Source organism: Muscardinus avellanarius (genome assembly GCF_963383645.1).
Source record: "Muscardinus avellanarius genome assembly, chromosome: 16".
Classification (NCBI taxonomy): domain Eukaryota; kingdom Metazoa; phylum Chordata; class Mammalia; order Rodentia; family Gliridae; genus Muscardinus; species Muscardinus avellanarius.
The window spans coordinates 3,098,633-3,121,619 of record NC_137802.1 but is presented as its reverse complement, the minus strand read 5'-3'; the positions used below and the strand labels follow the sequence as shown (position 1 = coordinate 3,121,619).

General features: G+C 59.2%; 1 protein-coding gene across 1 annotated transcript; it reads left to right on the top strand.

Moving 5' to 3' along the window:
• Window positions 1-6,338: 6,338 nt before the first annotated feature.
• On the top strand, window positions 6,339-21,938 carry LMNB2 (lamin B2; the record flags this gene model as incomplete). The annotated part of the gene is made up of 12 exons (XM_080713261.1): window positions 6,339-6,611; window positions 13,395-13,531; window positions 15,652-15,808; window positions 15,892-16,017; window positions 18,714-18,884; window positions 18,962-19,087; window positions 19,177-19,397; window positions 19,484-19,781; window positions 19,862-19,969; window positions 20,119-20,238; window positions 20,319-20,432; window positions 21,897-21,938. The coding sequence occupies 12 exons, from the start codon at window positions 6,339-6,341 to the stop codon at window positions 21,936-21,938; spliced, it is 1,893 nt and encodes a 630-aa protein (XP_080569387.1).
• Between the last annotated feature and the right edge of the window lie 1,049 nt (window positions 21,939-22,987).

Genomic DNA, 22,987 nt, shown 5'->3' with positions numbered 1-22,987 from the left:
TCCTCCAAACTCTGTCCCCAGGCCTTTCTGATTTCACTTTATTTATTGCAGTGCTGAGACTGGAACCCAGGGCATTCTACCTCCGAGCTACACCCCCAGCCCCTTTTTTTTATTCTTTATTTTGAAACCAGGTCTCACTGAGTTGCAGAGGGCCTCACTAAGTAGCTGAGGCTGTCCGCGAACCGCGATCCTCCTGTCTCAGCCTCCCAAATGCTGGGTTTGTAAGCATGCGCCACCATACCTGGCCTATTTTTTATTCTTTATTTGGAAACAGGGTCTCACTGAGTTGCAGAGGGCCTCACTAAGTAGCTGAGGCTGCCCGCGATCCTCCAGTCTCAGCCACACCCCGCTTAGGACTGGTGGTGTCTTTCTAAGAACAGAGACAAGAGTTCCCTCACACTCTGCCACTAGAGGACCCTCTCTGGGAAGCGGATTGGCAGGCACCTTGGTCTTAGACTTGAGATAGCCAGGCGTGGTGGCGCACGCTTCTCATCCCAGCACTTGGGAGGCTGAGACAGGTGGATGGCACAGGTTCAAAGCCAGCCTCAGCTACTTAGTGAGGCTCTCAGCAACTCAGTGAGACCCCGTTTCCAAATAAAAATATAAAGCCTGGCGTGGTGGTGCACGCTTGTAATCCCACTATTTGGGAGGCTGAGACCAGAGGATCGCGGTTCGCCGACAGCCTCAGCTACTTAGTGAGGCCCTCCGCAACTCAGTGAGAGCCTGTTTCAAAATAAAGAATAAAAAATAGGGCAGGGGGTGTAGCTCTGTTCCATCCCCAGACTCACAAAAGAAAGAAAGAAAGAGAATAAAAATAAGGCTGGGGTGTATTTCAGAGGTAGAATGCCCCTGGGTCCAAGTGTAATACCATAAAAAATATGAGAGATGGATCCTCATTATTTATTATATATTTTTTGTGGGTCTAGGGATGGAACCCAGGGGCATTCTACCTCCAAGCGACAACCCCAGACTTATATTTTATTCTTTATCTCGAAACCGGGTCTCACTGAGTTGCCGAGGGCCTCACTAAGTAGCTGAGGCTGGTCGCAAACCGCGCTCCTCCTGTCTCAGCCTCCCAAATGCTGGGATGACAAGTGTGCGCCCCCATGCCCGGCTGGATGCTCGTCATTTAAACAGAGCAACTTGTAGGATTCCCGGAGAGCACAGGAGGGGCGTGGACTGGGGTGAGGGAGTTGGGGGGCAGGGAGAGCCCCCCTAACAGTACATGGGAGGGATAGGCCATCTGAGACCCCCAGCTACCTGGGTTAGCTGGCTTAGTTTCCAGCTCCCCTCCTGACCAAGCCGCAGGAGCTTGGGTGTAACTCTACCCTTCTCCCTGACGGTTCGCCCCTCTGCAAAATGGACGCAGTCGTAGGAGTGGGATGGTTCTGAGCATGACAGGAGTTGATCGTGTCCTTACCAAGCAGGCTGTGTGTGCAATTCTGCCCCTGGGCAGCGCCCGTCCCCACACACGGTCTCTGGCGCCCCGCCACCTGCGCCCCCAGCGCTGTCCCCCCCCACCCCGGGGTCCTCAGGAATGAGCCTCAGCCTTCCGGGCTGGGGGCCCAGGCCTCCTGGCCCAGGCCATCCGGCTACCAGCCGGGTGGGTCCACTGCTCCCGGCCGTCCCGGGCTGACAAACGTCTGGACTCCTACAGAATGAGTCACCCCCACCCGGAAACCTCTCCGTGGGGACAGGAATCTCATCTTGATCCTTTGTGCAAAATAACATGACATCAGCGTCCAGCTCCCTTCCGTAGCTTCAGGCTTGCCAGTGGCTTCCCACCTGCAGAGCCCTCCCTGCGGCCCCCCAGGCCGGCCTCCCCGCCTCCCCTCCGCCCCCTCACCAGCCACACAGGCTCCTCGCAGTGCCTCCAACAGGCCTAGCTCCGCCTGCCCCAGGACCTTTGCAGGGCCAGGTGCCTGGACTGCTCCTCCAGAGGGGCCTGCTTCTCATGGGGCTCAGGTTACTCTGCCCAGCTGTTCTCAAGGAGCTCGCCCTGACCAACCCACAAGGCGCACCCTGCAGGCTGGTCCTAAGGTAGCACCCAGGCGGCCCACAAAGCAATCCTGAACGATTATTATTATTATTATTATTATTATTATTCTGGGGATGGACCCCGGGGCATTCTACCTCTGAGCTACACTCCTAGCCCTATTTTTTATTCTTTATTTAGAAACAGGGTCTCACTGAGTTGCAAAGGGCCTCACTAAGACCCTGTTTCCAGATAAAGAATAAAAATACAGGGCTGGGGGTGTCGCTCGGAGGCAGAAAACCCCCGGATTCCATCCCCAGTACTGCAAAAAAAAAAAAAAAAAAAAAAATCCAAATCACAGAATCTAGACTCCAGGATCTGCCCCCCAATATGCAGATTCCCAGGCGCCCCCTCCCAGGTCTAGACCCGCGGAATTCAGAATCTGGGATCTGCTCCTCCAAGACCTGGATCCCGTGAGATCCAGGCCCCGGGATTCGGGGTGCAGGCTGGGGATCCGGGCCCGGAGCCAGCGGCAGCCGTTGCGCCGAGGATTTTTGAAAATTTGGCGCCAAAGTGCATTCCCCCGGGCTGCACAGACCCCGGTCCCGGCATTTTTACCCGCGGCCCCTTAAACTCAAAGAAGATCCATTAATGACCAGCACGGGGCCATTACCCCGGCCGCGCCCTGGGCCGGAGGGTCCCGCGTTCGCATCCCTCCTCCGCCCAATCCTAGCTGGGGAGGGGGTCCCCAGCAGGCCCCTCGGCTGTGCCCTCAGTTTCTCTTCTTGGAGAGGGACCCCTGGGTGCAGCCCGCGGAGCCCGGGCGGGGTGGGGCACCGCGCCCAAAGCTGTCACCGCCCCGCCCGCTGAGCGCCAAAATTTGAAAAGTGCGGGAAGCGCCCCCCCCCCAACCCGGAGAAGCGCGGGGCTTTCTGGGACTTGGAGTCCAGCCCCGGTGTTGGGGGTGGGGGGCCCCTCCATCCCCGCCCCGAGCTCGGTTTTTGGAGAGAACAAGATCTAGACCCGCCCAGTTTGGGGAAAAGGGAATCTCTCGGGCGTCCGCCTGTAATCCCAGCGCTTGGGAGGCTGAGACAGGAGGATCGCAGGTTCGCAGCCAGCCTCGGCAACTCAGTGAGGCTCTCGGCACCCTAGTGAGACCCTGTTTCCAAGTAAGAAATAAAAAATCGAGCTGGGGGTGTAGCTTGGAGGTAGAAAGCCTGCAGGTTCAATCCCCAGAACTACTACTACTAATAATAACAATAAATAAAAATATAAAGGGTTGGGGGTGTGTCTCAGAGGTAGAAGTTCCCTGGGTTAAAATCCCCAAGATCCCAACATAAAAATAAAGGGGGCCGCAGGCCTCTAGGGGACCACAGAGGCCAAGCCAGGAGCACGGAAGGCTGAGTACATCCCAGGCCCGAGAGGGGAGGGGAGTGGGGGTCAGGCATGAGGGGCATCACCCACAGGCGGTGCTGGCAGGAGCTTTCATGGGGAGGGACTTGTAGGTAAATCTGGGGGTGAAGCGTAGTAAAAAAAATACCCTGCAACCCCCAAACCAACCTTAGCCACTAATTCCCTCCAACCCCACCTTGTTTATTTTTTGTATTTATTTAATTTTTTGGCAGTACCGAGGAGTGAACCCAGGGGCAGTCTACCTCTGAGTTATGCTCCAGCCCTATTTTTTATTCTTTTTAATTAATTTATTTAATTTTTTGTGGTATTGGGAATGGAACCCAGGGGCATTCTACCTCTGAGTTATACTCAAGCCCTATTTTTTTATTATTTTATTTATTTATTTTAATTTTACATTTTTGCGTTACTTGAGGATGTAACTCAGGGGCATTCTAGAGCTACACTCCCAGTCCTACTTTTCAGTCTTTTTTATTTTTAGTCTCTCTCTCTTTTTTTTAAAAAAACAGGGTCTCACTGAGTTGTGAAGGGCCTGGCTAAGTAGCCGAGGCTGTCCACGGACCACCATCCTCTGGTCTCCGCCTCCTGAATGCTGGGATTACAAACATGTGCCACCATGCCAGAACAGTCTTTTTTATTTTTGAAATACGGTCTAACTAAGTTGCAGAGGGCCTCACTCAGTAGCAGAGGCTGGCTAAGAACCTGCAATCCTCCTGCTAAGTAGTGGGATTACAGCCCGGCGTGGTGGCACACGCTTGTAATCCCAACATTCGGGAGGCTGAGACCTGAGGATTGCGGTTGGCGGACAGCCTCGGCTGTCAGTGAGGCCCTCCGCAACTCAGTGAGACCCTGCTTCAAAATAAAGAATAAAAAATAGGGCAGGGGAAGTAGCTCGGAGGTCCAGTGCCAGTGGGCTCCATCCCCAGACCCGCAAAATAAATAAATAAATAAATAGATAAATAAAAATAAATACTGGGATTACAAACTGAGCCACCACACAGGCTTCAAGGTAACTTTTTTTTTGGGGGGGGGTACTGGGGTTCCTGGAGGCCCTTCTACCTCCGGGCTATACTCCCAGACCTATTTTATATTTTTTTATTTGGAAACAGGGTCTCCTAAGCCAGCACCCGTGGCTGGCTTCCAACCTGCATGATCCAGTCTGCTCAATCGTCCTGTCTCCACCTCCCAAGCGCAGGGGTTTTTAATCCCAGCATTTGAGAGGCTGAGACTGGAGGCTGTGGTTCCCAGACAGCCTCAGCTACTTAGGCCTTCGGCAATTTAGTGAGACTTTGTTTCAAAACAAAGAATAAAATAATAGGGCTGGGGTATAGCCCAGAGGTAGAATGTGCCTGGGTTCCACCCCCAGTACCACACAGACACAGACACACAGGAAGAATAGAACTAGGTACAATGTAGCTAGAATTCTTGGAGGCTGGCTACAGAGGCTGCTTCCTCTGCTGCAGGAAAGGAACAAAGTATCATATATTTTTGCCTTCGGCTGTAGACAAGAGGTCCCCAAACAAACAAACAGTGACCTCATTTGACTGGTTTGTTGAAATTTTGTTGCCAGCCAACCTCTTCTGGACATTTTACTTTTTGTTTGTTTTATATTTATTTATTTATTCAATGCAGTACTTTCGGTAAAACCCAGGGGCGTTCTACCTTTGAGCTGCACACCCGGCCCTATTTTTCATTATTTTTATTTTTGAAACAGGGTCTCACTGAGTTGTGAAGGGCCTCCCTAAGTAGCTGAGGCTGTCCGCGAACCATGATCCTCCTGTCTCAGCCTCCCCAATGCTGGGATGACAAGTGTGTGCCACTGCGCCCGTCTCCTTATGTTATTTTTTAGTTTGAAACAGGGTCTTGCTAATTTTTTTTTTTTTTTTTGGTGGTACTAGGGGTGGAACCCAGGGGCTTTTCTACCTCCAGGCTATACTCCCAGACCTTTTTTTTTTTTTAATACTTTATTTAGAAACAGGGTCTCACAAAGTTGCTGAGAGCCTCACTAAGTAGCTGAGGCTGGCTTCGAACCTGCGCGATCCTGTCTCTGCCTCCCAAGTGCGGGGATTACAAGTGTGCACCACCACGCCCGGCAGGGTCTTGCTAATTTGCAGAAGGCTTCACTAAGTATCTGAGGCTGGCTGAGAACCTTCCAGTCTCCTGTCTCAGCCTCCTAAATACTGAGATGACAAGTGTATGCCACCATGCCTGGCTGGATTTGAAAGCTTGACGGTGGCTTTCCCTTTTTGCCTTTCTTTCTTCCTTTCTTCCTTTCTTTCCTGTGTGTGTTACTAAGTACGAAACACAGGGGTGATCTACCTAGCTATGCCCCCAACCCTAATATTTTTGGGGGGGGTACTGGGTCTGGAACACAGGAGCATTCTACCTCCAAATTACATTCCCAGCTCTCTTTTTTTATTGTTTTTGAAACAGGGTCTCACTAAATTGCCAAGTAGCTGAGGCTGTCCGCGAACTGCGATCCTCCTGTCTCAGCCTTCCAAGTACTGGGATTACAAGTGTGCGCCACCACGCCCGGCTTTTATTATTTTGGGACAGGTTCTCACTAAGTAGCTGAGGCTGGCCACGAACCTGTGATACTTTCCCCCCCTGGCTGCTGGGGATGGAACCCAGGGCCTCCACAGCATGCTAGGCAAGCGCTGAGCCGCTGAGCCACACCCTGACCGCATGAGATCAACAATTTTAGCAGTTTTTGTTTTCTGTCTTTCTAGTTCACCTAAGCGGTGCCCTCCGAATCCACCTGTTTTGCGGGTGTTGGCTCTTTAAGGGCAGACACCCCCCCTCCCTCGGAGCGAGCCGCTCAGAGACTACAACTCCCGGCGTGCCCCGCGGGCGGAGCCTATGGCGCCGCGGGTGGACCACAAGTCCCGGCGTGCCCCGCGCGGCGGCGGTGGCGGCGGGAGGCGGCGGCGCCATCTTGCGCGGCGCGGATTGAATGAGCGCGCCGAGCCGGGGCCGCCCTCGGGAGCCGCGCACACCGCGAGCCGCCGCCGCCGCCGCCGCCATGGCGTCGCCGCTGCCCGGCCGCGCGGGCGGGCCCGCCACGCCGCTGTCGCCCACGCGCCTGTCGCGGCAGCAGGAGAAGGAGGAGCTGCGGGAGCTCAACGACCGCCTGGCGCACTACATCGACCGCGTCCGCGCGCTCGAGCTCGAGAACGACCGGCTGCTGCTCAGGATCTCGGAGAAGGAGGAGGTGACCACGCGCGAGGTACGCGGCCCCGGGCGCAGGCGGCCCGAGCATCCCAGGCCCGGGCGCCCCGGGCAGGTGCAGGAGGGCAAGCCCCGCCCACCCCGGGGGGGCCTGGGGCGTCTCGGGAGACCCCCCAGGAGGGGTGCAGGTCGGGAAGGCCCGGGCTTGGGCGGTCCCCAGGGCCCTTCGGGGGCCCCTGCAGCCAGGGGGGCTGGCCGAGGGGCTGGCCTTTGACCCCTAGGGATTTGGGGCCTCCCAAGGGCAGGCGCAGAGCGGGCAGATCCCGCCCACCGAGGGGTCTGAGAGCTCGTGGACCCTGGGCTCGGGTACCAACTGGGGGCCGTCCTGGGGTTTAGGGGGACCCTTAAGGGATAGGTGTGTCTCAGGTAAGCCCCACCCACTAGCGGTCGAGGAGATGGGGGCAGACGCCATCCTTTCTGGCTCCCAGGGTGTTTCGAGGGACCCCTCGGCCAGGGGTGCCAGCTAGGGGTTTTCTTGGGGACCCCCCCAGGAGTGTCGAGGGGTCCTGGAAAGACCACTGTAGACTGGGCAGCTCTGCCCGCTGAGGGGTCAGGGGAGGTGTTGAGGATCCCAGGTGAGGGGTGCAGGGGTAGGGGGCCTCTGGGATATCCTCAGGGACTTGAAGGCGCCCTTAGCCGGCTGCAGGCTCGGGTGTGCTTTATCCTTTAGGGTTCCGGGGAGGTTAGGCCCCCACCTAACCCCTGGGGGTGTGAGCCAGGTAAACCCCACCCTGACTGTTAGAGGTTTTGGGGGCCTGAGCCTGGGTACTCGGCTCTCTTGAAAAAAATTTGGGGAGTCTCTGGTCTTTCAGAAGACTGGGAGGGGGCTCAGGCCCTCTGTGGGGGTGCGGGAGGATGAAGGATCAGATGGAGGACTTCCTGGGGTACCATGTGTGGTCTAAGTGCTCGGGGAACTTTCGAGGGGTCCCCAGCTCTGCAGTCTGCCCTGAGGTCTGTGGCTGGGGCGGTGGTTGGGCACTATGGCTCCTCCCACCTGGGCCTGCGCAGGGGGGTGATGCCTTGGGGATCCTGCGGGAAATCTGAATGGCCCCGAGTTGGGGGGGGCACCCCCAACTGGCCTGCTAGGCCCCTGCGCACTGGGGAAAGTAGAAGAGGGGTAGGCCCAAGGTCATGGGTCCTGGAGAAGGTGGGGGTTCTCTGCAGGCTGATAAAGGGGGCTTGGGCTGTGGGGAAACCCCAGGAGACCTGGGTAGGGTCTGTCCTGGGATGGGGGTCCTAGACGCGCTTCTCCCTCTGGTTAGCGAGAATAGCACCCAGCACTTGGTTCCTGCTCTGGGGTTGGGGTCCCTCTGCCCCAGGCCTCTTTCTGAAAGCCAGATGGCGAAGCCAGGATTTAGGATCCGGCTTCCCGTGTGATGGCGAGCGGGTGTTGTGGTGGGCTGGGCGGGGGGCCGATATCTGGGGGCCATGTACCCTCCGCACAACGCAGGGCGAGTGGCCCAGCCTCTCTGCCCGCAGCGTCCTCACTTTTGCAATGGGTGTCCTAGTAACACGCTCCTCAGAGTCTTCGGTGGGGATTCAAGTGTCTCCAAAACAGAGGGGCCCGTGAGAGCCGGATGTGGGCGCGCACACCTATCACTCCATACTCGGGAGGCTGAGACAGGAGGATCGCGGTTCACGGCCAGCCTCAAGTGCTTAGGGAGGCCTCTGCAACTTAGCCCCTGTCTCAAAAGAAAGAATGAAATAGGGCTGGGGGTGCAGCTTGGAGGTAGAATACCCCTGGGTTCCTTCCTCGGTACCACAAAAATGAATAAATAAATGAAAATAAAATAGGACTAGGGGTGTAGCTCAGAGGTAGAATGCCGCAGGGTTCCATTCCCGGCGTGCATGTGTGCACACACACACCCAGTACACACACGCTGCCTCAAGCGTGTATTCACTTGTTACTAGTGCCGGGGTCCTGGCCGGTGCCCGGCGCCTGCAGTTTGTTTGTGGAGGGCGATGGGTGGGCGAGCCTGTGCTTCCGGGGGCTGCCTGGCTGGCTGGTTGGCTGCAGTCCTGGGGACCGACCGGGGGTGCTCTGCCCCTGAATTACCACCCTAGCCCTTTCCTTTTAGCCGATTATTTTGGTGGTGGTGGTGGTGGTACTGGGGACTGAAGCAGGTGGCATTCTACCTTTGAGCTACACACACTCTAGCTGAGTGACTGAGGCTGGCCTCGAGCGTGTGCTCCTCCTGCCTGGGCCTCCTACAGCCCTGGAGTGGCAGGAGTGTGTACAGTGCCCAGCAGGGGCCCGCGCTCTAGCCCACGTGACCTTGGACGGGTGCCCAGGGCTTCGGCAGCTTCTTCAGGCCTCTGGTGTGCCCTGCCGCCGGGGTGCAGGGCCTGGCAAGCGTGCGGGAGGCCCCGGGCGCCCCGGGGGGACTCGGTCCTGCTGCCCACCTGTCCCCGCAGCACCGTCTTTACTCCTAGCCTGGGCGGAGTGCAGGACTAGCTCACATGGGAGGGAGGGAGGGAAGCGGGGTGACAGCTGGGGAGAAGCGGGGCGCCCTGTGGAGCCCTGTGTGCCTTGCCCTGCAGCACCCCCTCCTGGCGTGTGGATTCCAGCGGGGCCCCAGTGGTATCAGTTGGCAGCCTTTGTGGCATCGGCCACGGCGCCCGTTGCCGGCAGGCCACCTCTGTGGGGCTCATGGCGGGCGCTGGGGCAGGGGGCCTGCAGGGCGGGGGTTAATCTCCAGTGAAGTGCCTGGCACGGGCACGCTGGCATCTGCGCTCCCCAGGGAAAGGCCACCCTGCCACCTGACACCCCACAGCCAGGCTCCTCTAGCTGGGCGGCGCTGGCCGGCCAGCTGGGCCTCTGCTGGGGGGGCTTCGTGCCCCTCGCCCCAGGTCACGCGGGTGTCCCCAGCATTTGGGGCTCCATGAGACAGATGGTCTTTATTTCTGCTAAGCCCCGTCGCCCAGGGGTGGAAGCCGCCTCAGATGTACACAAATAAGTGTGCAAGGCGTGTGCCAATTAGACCTTATTTATACGCACCAGGACGCAATTTCCTGTAATCTGCCTCTGTCGCACATTACCCCCGCCTAGCCATATTAAAAACGTAAAAGCAGTTCTGAGCTTGTGGGCTGGGCAAAGGCCAGCCGCCTGGCGCCTCCCGCTGCCCAGCTCCAGCCCTGGCCTGACAGCCACGCTCGCTCACGGTTCCTCAGTGTCCCTTGGGCACTTATTTTATTTTATTTTTTGTAGAGGGGGTTGAATCCAGAGGCATTCTACCTCCAAGCTATATCTGTAGCCTTATTTTTCATTTTGTTTTTTTGTTTGTTTTTTGGTGGTACTGGGGGTGGAACCCAGGGGCTTTTCTACCTCCGGGCTATACTCCCAGACCTATTTTATACTTTATTTGGAAACAGGGTCTCACTAAGTTGCTGAGAGCCTCACTCAGTAGCTGAGGCTGGCTTCGAACCTGCGCGATCCTCCTGTCTCTGCCTCCCAAGTGCGGGGATTACAAGCGTGCGCCGCCACGCCCGGCAATAAATAGCATTTTAATGAACTATTTCAAATTACCAAAGTGAATGTGAAAAACCCAGCATGGTGACACATGCTTCTCGTCCTGGTGCTCAGGAGGCCGAGATAGGAGGATGGCAGGTTTGAGACCAGCCTCAGCAACTTAGTGAGACTCTGAAAATAAAACTAAAGGGGGCTGGGGATGTAGCTTGGCGGTAGAGCGCCATGTTAGCCTCCCTCCCGAAGAAAAGAAAACCACCTGTGATGAATAAAATATCACACATTTACCCCGTACAGCGTCAGCGCTGCTGGGTTTCTCTGCTGCCCCGGTCCCAGCATGCCCCAGGGCTGAGCAGGCTCGGGAATGGGCCATTGGAGGCTCAAGGGTAGGAAGTCTTATTGGTGGCACCTTCTGTGTTACAGTTCTGCTGCTGTAACAAAATGCCCGAGGAAATTAACGTAAAGAGAAAAGGTCTGCTTTGGCCCCTTTTGGGCTGCTCCACCCTTGCCTGGTTTCCCCGGGGGTCTGGGCCAATGGCCAGGCTGCTTGTCATGGTGGGGGCGTGTGTCAGAGCACCTGGTCGCCTCTCGGACCGGAGGGTGGGGAGATAGAGGTCCTCCCATCCCCAAGGCTTCCCAAGTCCACCTCTTGGGGGGCTGGTGACTGACTCAGGCGTTCTACTTGGGAGCTGCACTCCCCGCCCTTTAGATTTTCCGTTCGAAGCAGCGTCTCGCTAGCTTGCCGAGGCTGGCCGCAAACCTGCATCCTCCTGCCTCAGCCTCCTGAGCACCAGGATGATAGCGTGCGCCATCACACGCCTGGCGTTTTAAGTGGCACGCGCTGTGGCCTTTGGTGTCGGGTTCTCTTTCTGGAGCTCAGCCCCTCAAGGTCCGTCGGCGTGTCAGCCTCACTCCTTTTCAGGGCTGAGTAGTATTCTGGCGCACCGAGGGGCCTCATAATTTGCCGTTTCTCTGTCGAACACTTGGTGGTCCCCACTGGGAGCTGCCCTGAGCGCAGTGCTGTGGACCTTTGCGCCCAGGTTCCGGACAGACATCTTCAGCTCTCAGGCACAGCGAGGAGTGGTGCTGCTTTTGGGAAGCTGCCGGCCTGGCCCACACGGTGTCAGGCTCCGCTGTCCGGCCATCTTCGGCACACTTGTGCCTGTCTGTCGGGACTGCTGTCCTGGCGGCCGCGCGGAGGTGCCGCTGCGGTTTGGCTCCGGTGTCTTTCATTCAGCGCATAGCCCTGCGTGCCGGGGCAGGAAACCAGAGCGTGCGCGCTGTGGCCACGGGCCAGGACAGGGACCGGTGGCATGTGGCGAGCTCAGCAGGTGGCAGGCAGTGTGGCCACAGCCGGCTGACAGGGGCCCGTGTGTGTCTGAGCTCCCCAGAGGCCCTGGCTCGCGACAGGTGGGCACAGGCCGGTCACCAGCTGCCTGGGCGCTGGCGTCGGGGCAGTGGCTGAGGGAGGAGCGTTCCTCTGGGGGCTGAGAGCCGGGTGAAGAGAACCAGCGCGGCCTCCCCGCAGCCCTGGGCAGAGACCTGGTGTGTGCGGGGCAGAGTGTGGGCGCACTTGCTGAGTGGACGGGAGCTCTGGGCTGCTGGAGGGGCCTGAGCTTGTGTTGTGGCTGCAGTGCCCGCCCAAGCTGAGCAGCCAGGCCCCCGGGACAGGATGTCCTCAGGTGGGCTGTCACGGTCTCCATGATGAAGACCCGGGCTGTTAGGATCCACACCGGAGGATCGCGGTTCACAGACAGCCTCGGCTACTTAGCGAGGCCCTCTGCAACTCAGTGAGACCCGGTTTCAAAATAAAGAATGAAAAATAGGGCAGGGGGTGTAGCTTGGAGGTTGAATGCCCCCTGGGTTCCATCCCCAGGACCCCCCCTCAAAAAAAAGAAAGAAAATAAAAAGGGCTGGAGGTGTCGCCTGGAGGTAGAATGCCCAGTGCCCAATACCAAACCGGGGAGAGCCAGGCGTGGTGGCACACGCTTGTAATCCCCATGCTTGGGAGGCGGAGACGGGAGGATCCCGCAGGTTTGAAGCCAGCCGCGCTGGCTTAAGAGACCCTGTTTCCAAATAAAAAGTATAAAATAGGTCTGGGAATGTAGCCCGGAGGTAGAAGGGTTTCTAGGAACCCCAGTACCACTAAAAAAAGGGGAGCCGGGCGTGGTGGCGCACGCTTGTAATCCATGCGCTTGGGAGGCTGAGACAGGAGGATCACACAGGTTCAAAGCCAGCCTCGGCTACTTAGTGAGACCCTGTTTCCAAATAAAATATAAAATAGCCGGGCGTGGTGGCGCATGCTTGTAATCCCAGCATTCGGGAGGCTGAGACCCGGAGGATCGCGGTTCGTGGACAGCCTCAGCTCCTTAGTGAGGCCCTCTGCAACTCAGTGAGACCCGGTTTCAAAATAAAGAATAAAAAGTAGGGCAGGGGGTGTAGCTCGGAGTTCGAATGCCTCTGGGTTCCATCCCCAAACCCGCAATAAATAAATAAATAAATAAATAAAATATAAAATAGGTCTGGGAGTATAGCCCGGAGGTAGAAAGCCTCTGGCTTCCACCCCTAGTACCACCAAAAAAATAAGGGGGGGGGGAGAATTCAGGCTGGGCGTGGGGCGCACGCTTGTCATCCCAGTACTCGGGAGGCGGAGACAGGAGGATGGCAGGTTCACAGCCAGCCTTAGCTATGTAGTGAGGCCCTCTGCAACTTAGTGAGACCCTGTTTCAAATAAAGAATAAGAAATAGAGAGTGTAGCTTGGAGGTCGGATATCCCTGGGTTCCATTCCCAGACCCACCCCCCCCACCCACACCCACACAAAAAGAATAAAAATAATAGTGCAGCTTCTGGAGGAAAAAACCGCCACAGCAGACTGCCGGTCCTGCGTGGGCAGTGAGGCCTGGCCCTGCTGGGGACACCTGTGGCTGTCGGGCTGGTTGTTCCCGGCCTGCAGAACCGTGTGAAGGCGCCGCCTGGCACCCTGTGGTCCCAGATCACTACCAGAGGACCACCAGGTTGGGCCCGTGTCCACGGTGCCCTGGGGACACCCTGGACGGGATGTTCTCGCCGAGCCCCTGGCTTTGTGGGCCAAGGACGGGGCGGGCATCGGCGCTGTGGCCGCGGCCGGGGCCTGAGCATCCCAGGCTGGTGCGGGGGCTCCTGGCGAGGTGGGTCATCCGGGAGGGTCGCTAGCCTAACCCAGGGTTAGGGTCAGGCTCCCCGGCTCCCTGCCGGGCTTTCCGCCCCCGCCACGTGGCTGCCTGGGGCAGGCCCGCTGGGGGCTCCTGAACTTCACCCCGGCTGTGTCCCCCCAGGTGAGCGGCATCAAGGCGCTGTATGAGGCGGAGCTGGCCGATGCCCGGAGGGTCCTGGACGAGACGGCCCGCGAGCGCGCCCGGCTGCAGATCGACATGGGGAGGCTGAAGGCTGAGCTGGAGGAGGCCAGCAAGAGGTAGGGCGGCCGGGCGCCCTGTGCCTGCCCTGGGAGGCACCCAGCAGCCCCGCCAGTGCTCGGGTCCAGTTTGGCAGCCCCTGGGGACCTGGGCATTGTGGCAGTTTAAACTGAAAACCCAGCCTCCCGCGGGCCTCGTCCACAGAGGGCCATGGTGACCTGCACACACCCCCACTCTGTGGTGCTGGGATTGAACCCAGGGGTGTTCTGCCCCCGGCCCTTTTTTTTTTTTTTGGTGGCACTGGGGGTGGAACCCAGAAGCATTCTACCTCCAAGCTAACCCCCAATTCTATTTTTTATTCTTTATTTTGAAACAGGGCCTCACTAAGTTGCAGAGGGCCTTATTAAGTAGCTGAGGCTGGCCTTGAACCGCGATCCTCCAGTCTCAGCCTCTCAAGTGCTGGGATTACAAGTGTGCACCACCACACCTGGCTGTTTTTGTTTGCAATCAGCGTCTTGCTGAGTGAATCTGGCCTCAAACCTGCAATCCTCCTGTGTCAGCTTCCCAAATACTGGGGTTACAGGTGTGCGCCACCATGCCCGGCTGCTTGGGTGTTCTTAACCTTGGGTCACAGGTCATTGAAGCAGCTCATGGGTCTCTGCAGCAGTCCTGCGGAGTGTCTGTCGTGGGAGCCGTCACCTCCGTCCGGCTTGTAGGGAGACTCCCCGGTCCTGGGCCTGGGGTGTATGGGCACATGTGTTAGTGGCAGAGGGAGCGCCTGGAGCTCGGCTCCGCAGTGCTGGGCGCAGTGGTGCACGCTTGTAATCCTGGTACCTGTGTGAGGCCCTCCGCAACTTGGTGAGACCCTGTTTCATTAAAAGGTAGAACATCCTTGGGTTCCATCCAGTACCTGTTTAGATTAAAAAATAAAATAGGAGCCAGATGTGGTGGCGCACGCTTGTCATCCCGGCATTCGGGAGGCTGAGACCAGAGGATCACGGTTCGCGGCCAGCCTCAGTTACTTAGGCCCTTTGCAACTCAGTGAGACCCGGTTTCAAAATAAAGAATAAAAATAAGGCTGGAGGTGTAGCTCAAAGGTAGAATGGCCCTGGGTTCCATTCCTGGTACCATAAAAAAGAAAGAAAGAAAGTTAAAAAATAGGGCTGGGGTTTTAGCTCAGAGGTAGAATGCCCTTGGGCTCCATCCCCCAGTACCGCAGAAAAATAAATAAATTAAATAGGGCTGGGCGTGTAGCTTGGAGGTAGAGTGCCTTTGAGTTCAGTCCCAGTCAGTACCATACAACCCCCCCAAAAAAGGATTCAGCCTCACGTGCTCTGCATGGGGCAGTTCCTTTATACCACCCTCTGCAGGTGCCCTGGTGCTCCAAGCCGGGAGGGGAAGGGACATTCTCCCTGCCACCCAGAGCCCACCTCCTGCCATCCCAGGCCTGGCCCTCCCTTGGAAGCACCTGTGGGCGCTGCGCCCCCTGCTGGCGGAGGGTCATAGGGCCTTTTTTATTTTTATTTTTTTGCAGTCCTGGGGATGGAACCCAGGGGCATTCTATCTCTGAGATACACCCCCATCCCTATTTTTTATTCTTTATTTTGAAACAGGGTCTCACTAAGTCGCGGAGGGCTTCACTAAGTAGCTGAGGCTGTACGTGAACTGCGATCCTCCAGGTCTCAGCCTCCCAAATGCTAGGATTACAAGCGTGCGCCACCACGCCCGGCTGCAACTTGTCTTTTGATGGGTTTTTGGTACCAGCTATTGAACCCAGAGGCATTCTACCGCTGAGCTACACCCCCAGAACTCCCCCTTTCTTCTTTTTTATTTACTTATTTTTTTTAGCGGAATCTTGCTAGGTTGCCGAGACTGGCCTTGAACACTGCGATCCTGTCTCAGCTTCCCAAGTACTAGGATTATAGGCATGCGCCACCCTGCCTGGCTCTGCTGTTTATTTTGAAGCGGGGTCTTGCTGAAGTGCGGAGACCGACCTGGAACGTGCTCCTCCTGTCTCCGCCTAAGCACAGGGATCACAGGCGTGCGCCACCACAACTGGGGGGCGCCGGGGCGCGGGCAGGCGCCTTGGCCACTGCCTGGCCAGCCCGGCGCTGCGGAGGGACTCCTGCTCCCCCGCGGCCAGCCGCCCTCCTCACCAAGTGCCCCCCTTGCCTTTTAGCGCCAAGAAGCGGGAAGGTGAGCTCACAGTGGCCCAGGGCCGCGTGAAGGACCTGGAGTCCCTGTTCCACCGGAGCGAGGCAGAGCTGGCCGCGGCCCTCAGTGACAAGCGTGGCCTGGAGGGCGACGTGGCGGAGCTGCGCGCCCAGCTGGCCAAGGTAGGCCGCGGGCCCCGGCCTCCCCGCCGGGGCGGCTGCGGGCGGGCGCAGGCCCACTCACCGCCGTCATCCCGGCTCTCCAGGCCGAGGACGGGCACGCGGTGGCCAAGAAACAGCTGGAGAAGGAGACGCTGATGCGGGTGGACCTGGAGAACCGCTGCCAGAGCCTGCAGGAGGAGCTGGACTTCCGCAAGAACGTGTTCGAGGAGGTGAGGGGACGCGAGCGGCGCTGCGGCCCCCGGCGGCGCGTGGGTCTGGTCTCTGCCTTCACATTTACCCCCTCCTGCGCCTCTCGTAAGGACGCTTGTCTTGGGATTTAGAACCCGCTTCCGTAAGCCACAGTCTCATCGCATGGCAACCTTTCCCCCCGGCCTGTTTTTTTGGTGGTACCAGGGATGGAACCCAGGAGCTTTCTACCTCTGGGCTACATTCCCAGACCTATTTTATGTTTTATTTGGAAACAGGGTCTCACTAAATAGTTGAGGCTGGCTTTGAACCTGCGCGATACTCCTGTCTCAGCCTCCCAAGCACGAGGATTACAAGCGTGCGCCACCACGCCCGGCTCCTCCCCTTTTTCTTTTGTATGCTGGGGTCAGACCCAGGGACACTCCACCTCTGAGCTATGCCTGCTTGCTTGCTTGCTTGCTTGCTTTCTTTCTTTCTTTCTTTGTGGTACTGGGGATGGAACTGAGGGGCATTCTACCTCTAAGTTAAACCCCCAGCCCAATTTTTTATTCTTTACTTTGAAACAGGGTCTCACTGAGTTGCAGAGGGCCTCACTAAGCAGCTGAGGCTGTCTGCGAACTGTGATCCTCCGGTCTCAGCCTCCCAAATGCTGGGATGACAAGCGTGTGCCCCCATGCCCGGCTTTAAGCCCTTTTTTATTATATGTATTTATTTTGTGGTACCATGGTCAAACCCATGGGCATTCTACCTCCAAGCTACACCCCTGGGCTTTTTGTGGAGGAGGCTCTGGGGATGGAACCCAGGAGCATTCTACCTCTGAGCTACACGCCCACCCTTTTTACTCTCTGTCTTGAAATGGTCTTGCTGGGTCACTGCAAGTCTCCCTACTTGAAGAGGCTGTCCTCAACCCGAGGTCTTCATCTTGGCCTCACAAGTGTTGGGGGTCTAGATGTCCCCTACCACGCCCTGCTTTGTGACCCTTAGTTACATCTGCAAAGACCCTACACGTTCCTAGTTGGGTCTCTGGCCCTTTGAGATGGTCAGGCATGACGGGGGGGGGGGTACCTCACTGAGTCTCCGCCCCCAGGACCCTGTGGCCCACGCCATCACAGAACCTCTTGTGTGCTCATAGCTGGGGCGGAATCTTGGGCTGGGCAGGGCCGGGCCCCTCTGCTCACTACCAGAGAAGCCCGCTAGCTGGGAGGATGTCGCTGAGGCCGAGGAGCCGGTCCCGGTCAGGCCTGGCGAGAGTGTGGGCCACCAGGGCAGCCCACCAGGTTGCCCTGGGCGCGGCAGTGAGGGGGCCTGAGCCTTGGAGGGAACCGGAGCCCACGGAGGAGCCCCTGAGGGAGCCCGAGCCTTCGAGGGAGGCCATGGCAGCGCCCCTGAGGGAGCCCTTGGGGGAGCCCGAGCCTGTCAAGGAGGCCCTGGAGGAGCCCGAGCCTGTGAGGGAGCCCATGGAAGACCCCTTGGGGGAGCCCATGGAAGAGGCCTTGGGGGAGCCCGAGCCTGCGAGGGAGCCCCTGGAGGAGGCCTTGGGGGAGCCCGAGCCTGCAAGGGAGCCCCTGGAGGAGGCTGGCCCCCTGGAGGAGGCCGAGCCTGTGCAGCGCCCTCAGAGCGAGCCTGTAGGGAGGCCTGGGGGGGGCCCAGAATCTGTGAGGAGACCTGGGAGGAGAGCCTCGAAGACTGCTCTGAAGGAGCCTGTGCAGAAAGCCCTGAGGGGCTCCGTGAGCGGCCTCCTGAAGGGGCCCGTGCAGAGAGCAACCAGGCACTCTGCCAGAAGACCGGGAAAGCCACCTCTGAAGGGCTCCTCGAAACCTGTGAGGGCTCCCGCAAAGAGACCCCCGAAGGGGCCCGTGAAGAGAGTCCTGAGGGGACCCCGAAAGAAATCCACAAAGAGATCAGCCAAGGGACCCCCGAGGGGGCCCACAAAGAGGCCCGGGAAGGCGTCCCTGCAGGGGGCTGCGGGGGCCGCGCGGGCTCCCAGGAAGGGCCCCTGCAAGAGCGCCCCACAGGGCGCTGTGAAGGTGGGTGTGTGGCCGCTGCTGGGACATGCCTGTCACCCAGCACTGGCTGGGGAGGTTTGAGGCCAGCCTCAGCAACCCAGTGAGACCTATTTCCTATTTTGGAATTAAAAAAAAAAAAGCAAAGCTGGGAGTATAGTTCAGAGGTAGAACACCCCTGGGTTCACTCCCCAGTACCAGGGTGGGAAAGTAAATTGTTCAGGGCCTGAAAGGGGTATACAACTGTTCCCCGGGCACACGGTCCGCTCCCTGGCTCAGGACGCCGTCCTGGCCCTTTCCCACCTTGGAGTCGCGCCGTGTGGCCCTTTGGGTCCGGTTGTCGCGGAGCGCGAGGCCCTCGCGGTCCGGCCTCCGCGGCGTATGGGAGCCTCGCTCCCCATCCACACACTTGGTGTCCGTTTTCCATCTGTGAACACATGGGCTGTTTCCATTCTTGGCAGCTTTTTTGGGGGGTGGGCCAGGGTGTTCTACCACTAAACTGAACCCCCTGCTCCTTTGGTTTACGTGGAGACAGGGAGACCTCGCTGGGTTGCCAGGCCCACCTCCGGCCTCCTGGCCTCCGTCTCTGCCTCCGAGCCGCAGGCGCAGCTGACCAGTGAGGCCAGCGGGTCTCAGCCCTCACGTGGGCTGGGCTGCTGCCTGGGGCCTCTGGCCACCGCCGCCGGGGTGCAGTGGGTCACCTGCTCTGTCCCCAGGAGGTGCGGGAGACGCGGCGGCAGCACGAGCGGCGCCTGGTGGAAGTGGACAGCAGCCGGCAGCAAGAGTACGACTTCAAGATGGCCCAGGCGCTGGAGGAGCTGCGTGGCCAGCACGACGAGCAAGTGCGGCTCTACCGGCTGGAGCTGGAGCAGACATACCAGGCCAAGGTGCGCAAGCCCCCAGCCCTGCCCCAGATCTACCCCGCCCCGCCCCGCCCCGTGCATCCTCACGGCCTCTCCCCTAGCTGGACCACGCCAAGCTCAGCTCCGACCAGAACGACAAGGCCGCCAGCACCGCCCGCGAGGAGCTCAAGGAGGCCCGTGTGCGCGTCGAGTCCCTCAGCTACCAGCTGTCCGGCTTGCAGAAGCAGGTGAGCCTAGAGGCGCCCCCCGGCTCCCGGCCGCCCCGAGTGTCCAGCCAGGGCTGCCCCACTGACCTGCCGAGGCGTGCCCTCCCCAGGCCAGCGCCGCTGAGGACCGCATCCGGGAGCTGGAGGAGACCATGGCCGGGGAGCGGGACAAGTTCCGCCAGCTGCTGGACGCCAAGGAGCTGGAGATGACGGAGATGCGTGACGTGATGCAGCAGCAGCTGGCCGAGTACCAGGAGCTGCTGGACGTCAAGCTGGCCCTGGACATGGAGATCAGCGCCTACCGCAAGCTGCTGGAGGGCGAGGAGGAGCGGTGCGCAGGGGCGGAGGGCGGCCGCGCGGGCCCACGCCCGGCCTGGCGCGCCCCGGCCGCCCTCACCGTTCCCGTGCCGCCCGCAGGTTGAAGCTGTCGCCCAGCCCGTCGTCCCGAGTCACCATCTCGCGGGCCACGTCCAGCAGCAGCGGCAGCAGCGCGTCCACAGCTGGGCGCCTGGGCCGCGGCAAGCGCCGCCGGCTGGAGGCGGAAGAGACCCCGGGCGGCCGCTCCAGCGGTATGTCGGGCAGCGGCAGCGGCGGCAGCAGCAGCAGCAGTAGCAGCTTCCGCCTGGACCAGCAGGCCTCGGCCACGGGCAGCGTCACCATCGAGGAGATCGACCTGGACGGCAGGTTTGTGCAGCTGAAGAACAACTCAGACAAGGTGAGCGCTGGGCGGGGCGGGGCGGGCGGGGAGCCACGCTGGCACCGGGCGGGGCTCAGGCCTGTGTCCACCCTTTCCAGGACCAGTCCCTGGGGAACTGGAGGATCAAAAGGCAGGTCCTTGAGGGTGACGAGATTGCCTACAAGTTCACACCCAAGTATGTCCTGCGAGCCGGCCAGACCGTCACGGTAGGTGGCAGCCGTAGCCGGGAGGCAAAGGCCTGCCATGGGCGGGCACCCTGGCGCCCTCTCCAGATCCCAGCTCGCCCCGCGTTGCCCGAGCCCTTGGCCCATCGTGAGGCCGGCCCCAGAGGTGACGGCCATCCTTGGGTCCCCAGGTGTGGGCAGCCGGCGCCGGGGTGGCCCACAGCCCCCCCTCAACGCTGGTGTGGAAGAGTCAGAACAGCTGGGGCGCGGGTGACGGCTTCCGCGCGGTGCTGATCAACGCCGACGGAGAGGTGGGTGCTGGACTCGGGGCGTGGCTGGGCATCCTGGCACCAGGGTGCTGAGTGCCACGTCGGGCTGTCCTCTGGCACAGGAGGTGGCCACGAGAGCGGTGAAGCAGTCCTCAGTGGTCCAGGAGAATGAGAATGGTGAGGAGGAGGAGGAAGAGGAGGCCGAGTTTGGCGAGGAGGATCTCTTCCACCAACAGGTAGCAGCCCCTGTGCACACTCGCACGCACACACTGGCTGGTGCCCTGTGAGCGCTGCCGTGCGGGCTCTGACGTCACAGGACGCACGGCAGCCGGCCCTGGAGGCCCAGGTTATCGGGGCGCAGGAAAGCTTCCTCCAGGCCAGGGTGCAGGTTGCTTACAGAAAGGATCTGGGGGGGAAATGGGTGCAGAGGTGCATGTCTGTCACCCCAGAGACAGAAAGATTCCAGAACTGCCTCCGCAGTTTAGCAAGATCTTTCAAAATAAATACCAGCCGGGCATGGTGGTGCACACTTGTAATCCCATTACTTGGGAGGCTGAGATAGGGGGAGCCCAGGTTCGCAGCTGGCCTCAGCTACTGAGACCCTGTCGTAAAATAAAAAATAAAATAGGGCTGGGTGTGTAGCTCGGAGTAGCTCAGAGTTTGTCTGCAGTACCACAAGAAAATTAAATCGATAAAAAAATAAGCCAGGCGTGGTGGCACACACTTGTAATCCCAGCATTCGGGAGGCTGAGACAGGAGGATTGTGCAGGTTCGAAGCCAGCCTCAGCTACATAGTGAGGCCCTTTGCAACTCAGTGAGCTCCTGTTTCAGAAGAAAGAATAAAATAAATAGGGCTGGGGGTGTCCCTCAGAGGTAGAATGTCCCTGGGTTCTATCCCCAGTGCTGAAAAAAAAAACAACAGGTGTGGAGGCGCAGGCCTGTAATCCCAGTACTTGGGAGACTGAGATGTGAGGATCGCAGGTTCCAGATGAGCCTCGGCAAAGAGGGACCCAGAGCGACCCAGAAAGACTGTTTCAAAAAAATAACAAAAGGGATTGGAAGACTGCACCTAGCTTCAATTCCCCAGTACCAAAATAAAAATGAAAAGGTCTGGCAGTGTGCTCGGAGGTAGAATGGCCCTGGATTTCATCCTCACTACCAGAAATAAAGGTTCTGGGGGAGAAGATGGTGTCCAGGACCACTCACAGCTGCGTTAAGGATACACATAGTAAGGTCTCGCTGTTTTGTTGGTGTCGTCTGTCTCTCGCACACGCACATGGGTTGAGCCCAGGGGCCTTCAGCCTCAGAGTTATATCCAAGCCCTATTTTTTTTATTTTTTATTTTTTCCCCTTTGGCAGCATTCTGCCTCTGAGCTACACCCCCAGCCCTATTTTATTTTATTTTGAGACGGGGTCTCCCTAAGTTGCAGAGGGCCTCCTCACTCGTCCTGTCTCAGCCTCCCAAGGGCTGGGATTACAAGCGTGCGCCGTCACGCCCACTTTGCCTATGGTTTCGGGGACATGTAAACCTGATGTGTCCTGGGGCTCCCGGGCAGAGTAACTGGAGGAAAGGTTGAGAAAATGTGGTGGTGGGATCCGATCCTCCCGTGGTAGCCGGGCTGGGGCCTGCCTCCCCTGCGGGGCTGTGGACGCCCTGCGGGCCCAGAGTAATGGCCGCTGTCCTTCCTTCCTTCTTCCAGGGGGACCCGCGGACCACCTCGCGGGGCTGCCGCCTGATGTGACTCGGCCCTCGCACCTGCAGTCATCCTTACCCAGAGCCACTGAAAACTATTTTCGATCATTGCCTTTCATTCATCCTTGACACCTTTCCAGACAATTTTTCAGCTTAACTGCCAGAACGTGGGGGTGGGTGTCTTCTGAGCTTTCCCGTCGCTGGGTGTTGGGGGGAGCCACCCTTGTCACCGCCACTGTCTAGTGCTCCCCACCCCACCCCTCGCCTCCCATTGGCCGGCCGGGCCGGGAGGCCAGGGGGTGCTGGGGAGCCCCGCCCCCCGGCCCTGCGCTCCCATGGCAACCTCAGCCTGCCGGGGCGGCTGGGAGCGCAGAGCTGGGTGGGGATCCCATAGGTTTCGTTTCTTTAAAGCTTTTTAAACACCAAATCCAGGTTACAGCCTGGTGGGGAGGTAGGGGGCTGGCGTGCTGGGACTCGGTACCATTCCAGACACAGGACATCGTGCATGTATCAAGAATGGGCCGGGAGGGCCTGCTGTGGGCCCGCAGGGTGCTGAAGCTTTCCACGGCCCCTCCCTGACCCCGGGGAGGGGACAGGTCGGGGCAGACGCGCTGGAACCAACTCCCGACCCTCAGGATTCCTCCCAGAGGGACTTCTCCCGGCCCGGGCCTGGGCAGGCCTCCGTGGGCCCAGCCGGGGCCCCTGTCTCCTGGGCGTACAGCAAGTGCGGCCAGCTGAAGCGGTTTCTGACCCGGTTCTCTCCGCACGCCCTGCCGCCTGGCACCCCTTTCTACACTCGCACTTACCCCTCCACGTAGATACACAGAAGTTATTTTTTTAATGGATATTTATTTTTTTACATTGGTCAGTACACAGGTCGCCGGGACCCCAGGCCAGGGGCCCCCGCTGGCGGCCGGCTGTCCCCCGGCAGGTGGCGCAGGGCGGGCGGCCTCAAGGCGAGCTCGGGCCCTCGAGGGCAGCAGTCCTGAGCCTGGCCGCTGCGGCCCTGCCCGGCCGGACCCTCTGCGGCCGGCGGCCCTGGGTCTGGCCCTCCTTGGGCCGGGCTTTGGGGGTGCAGGGGACAGGGCCTGAGCTCCA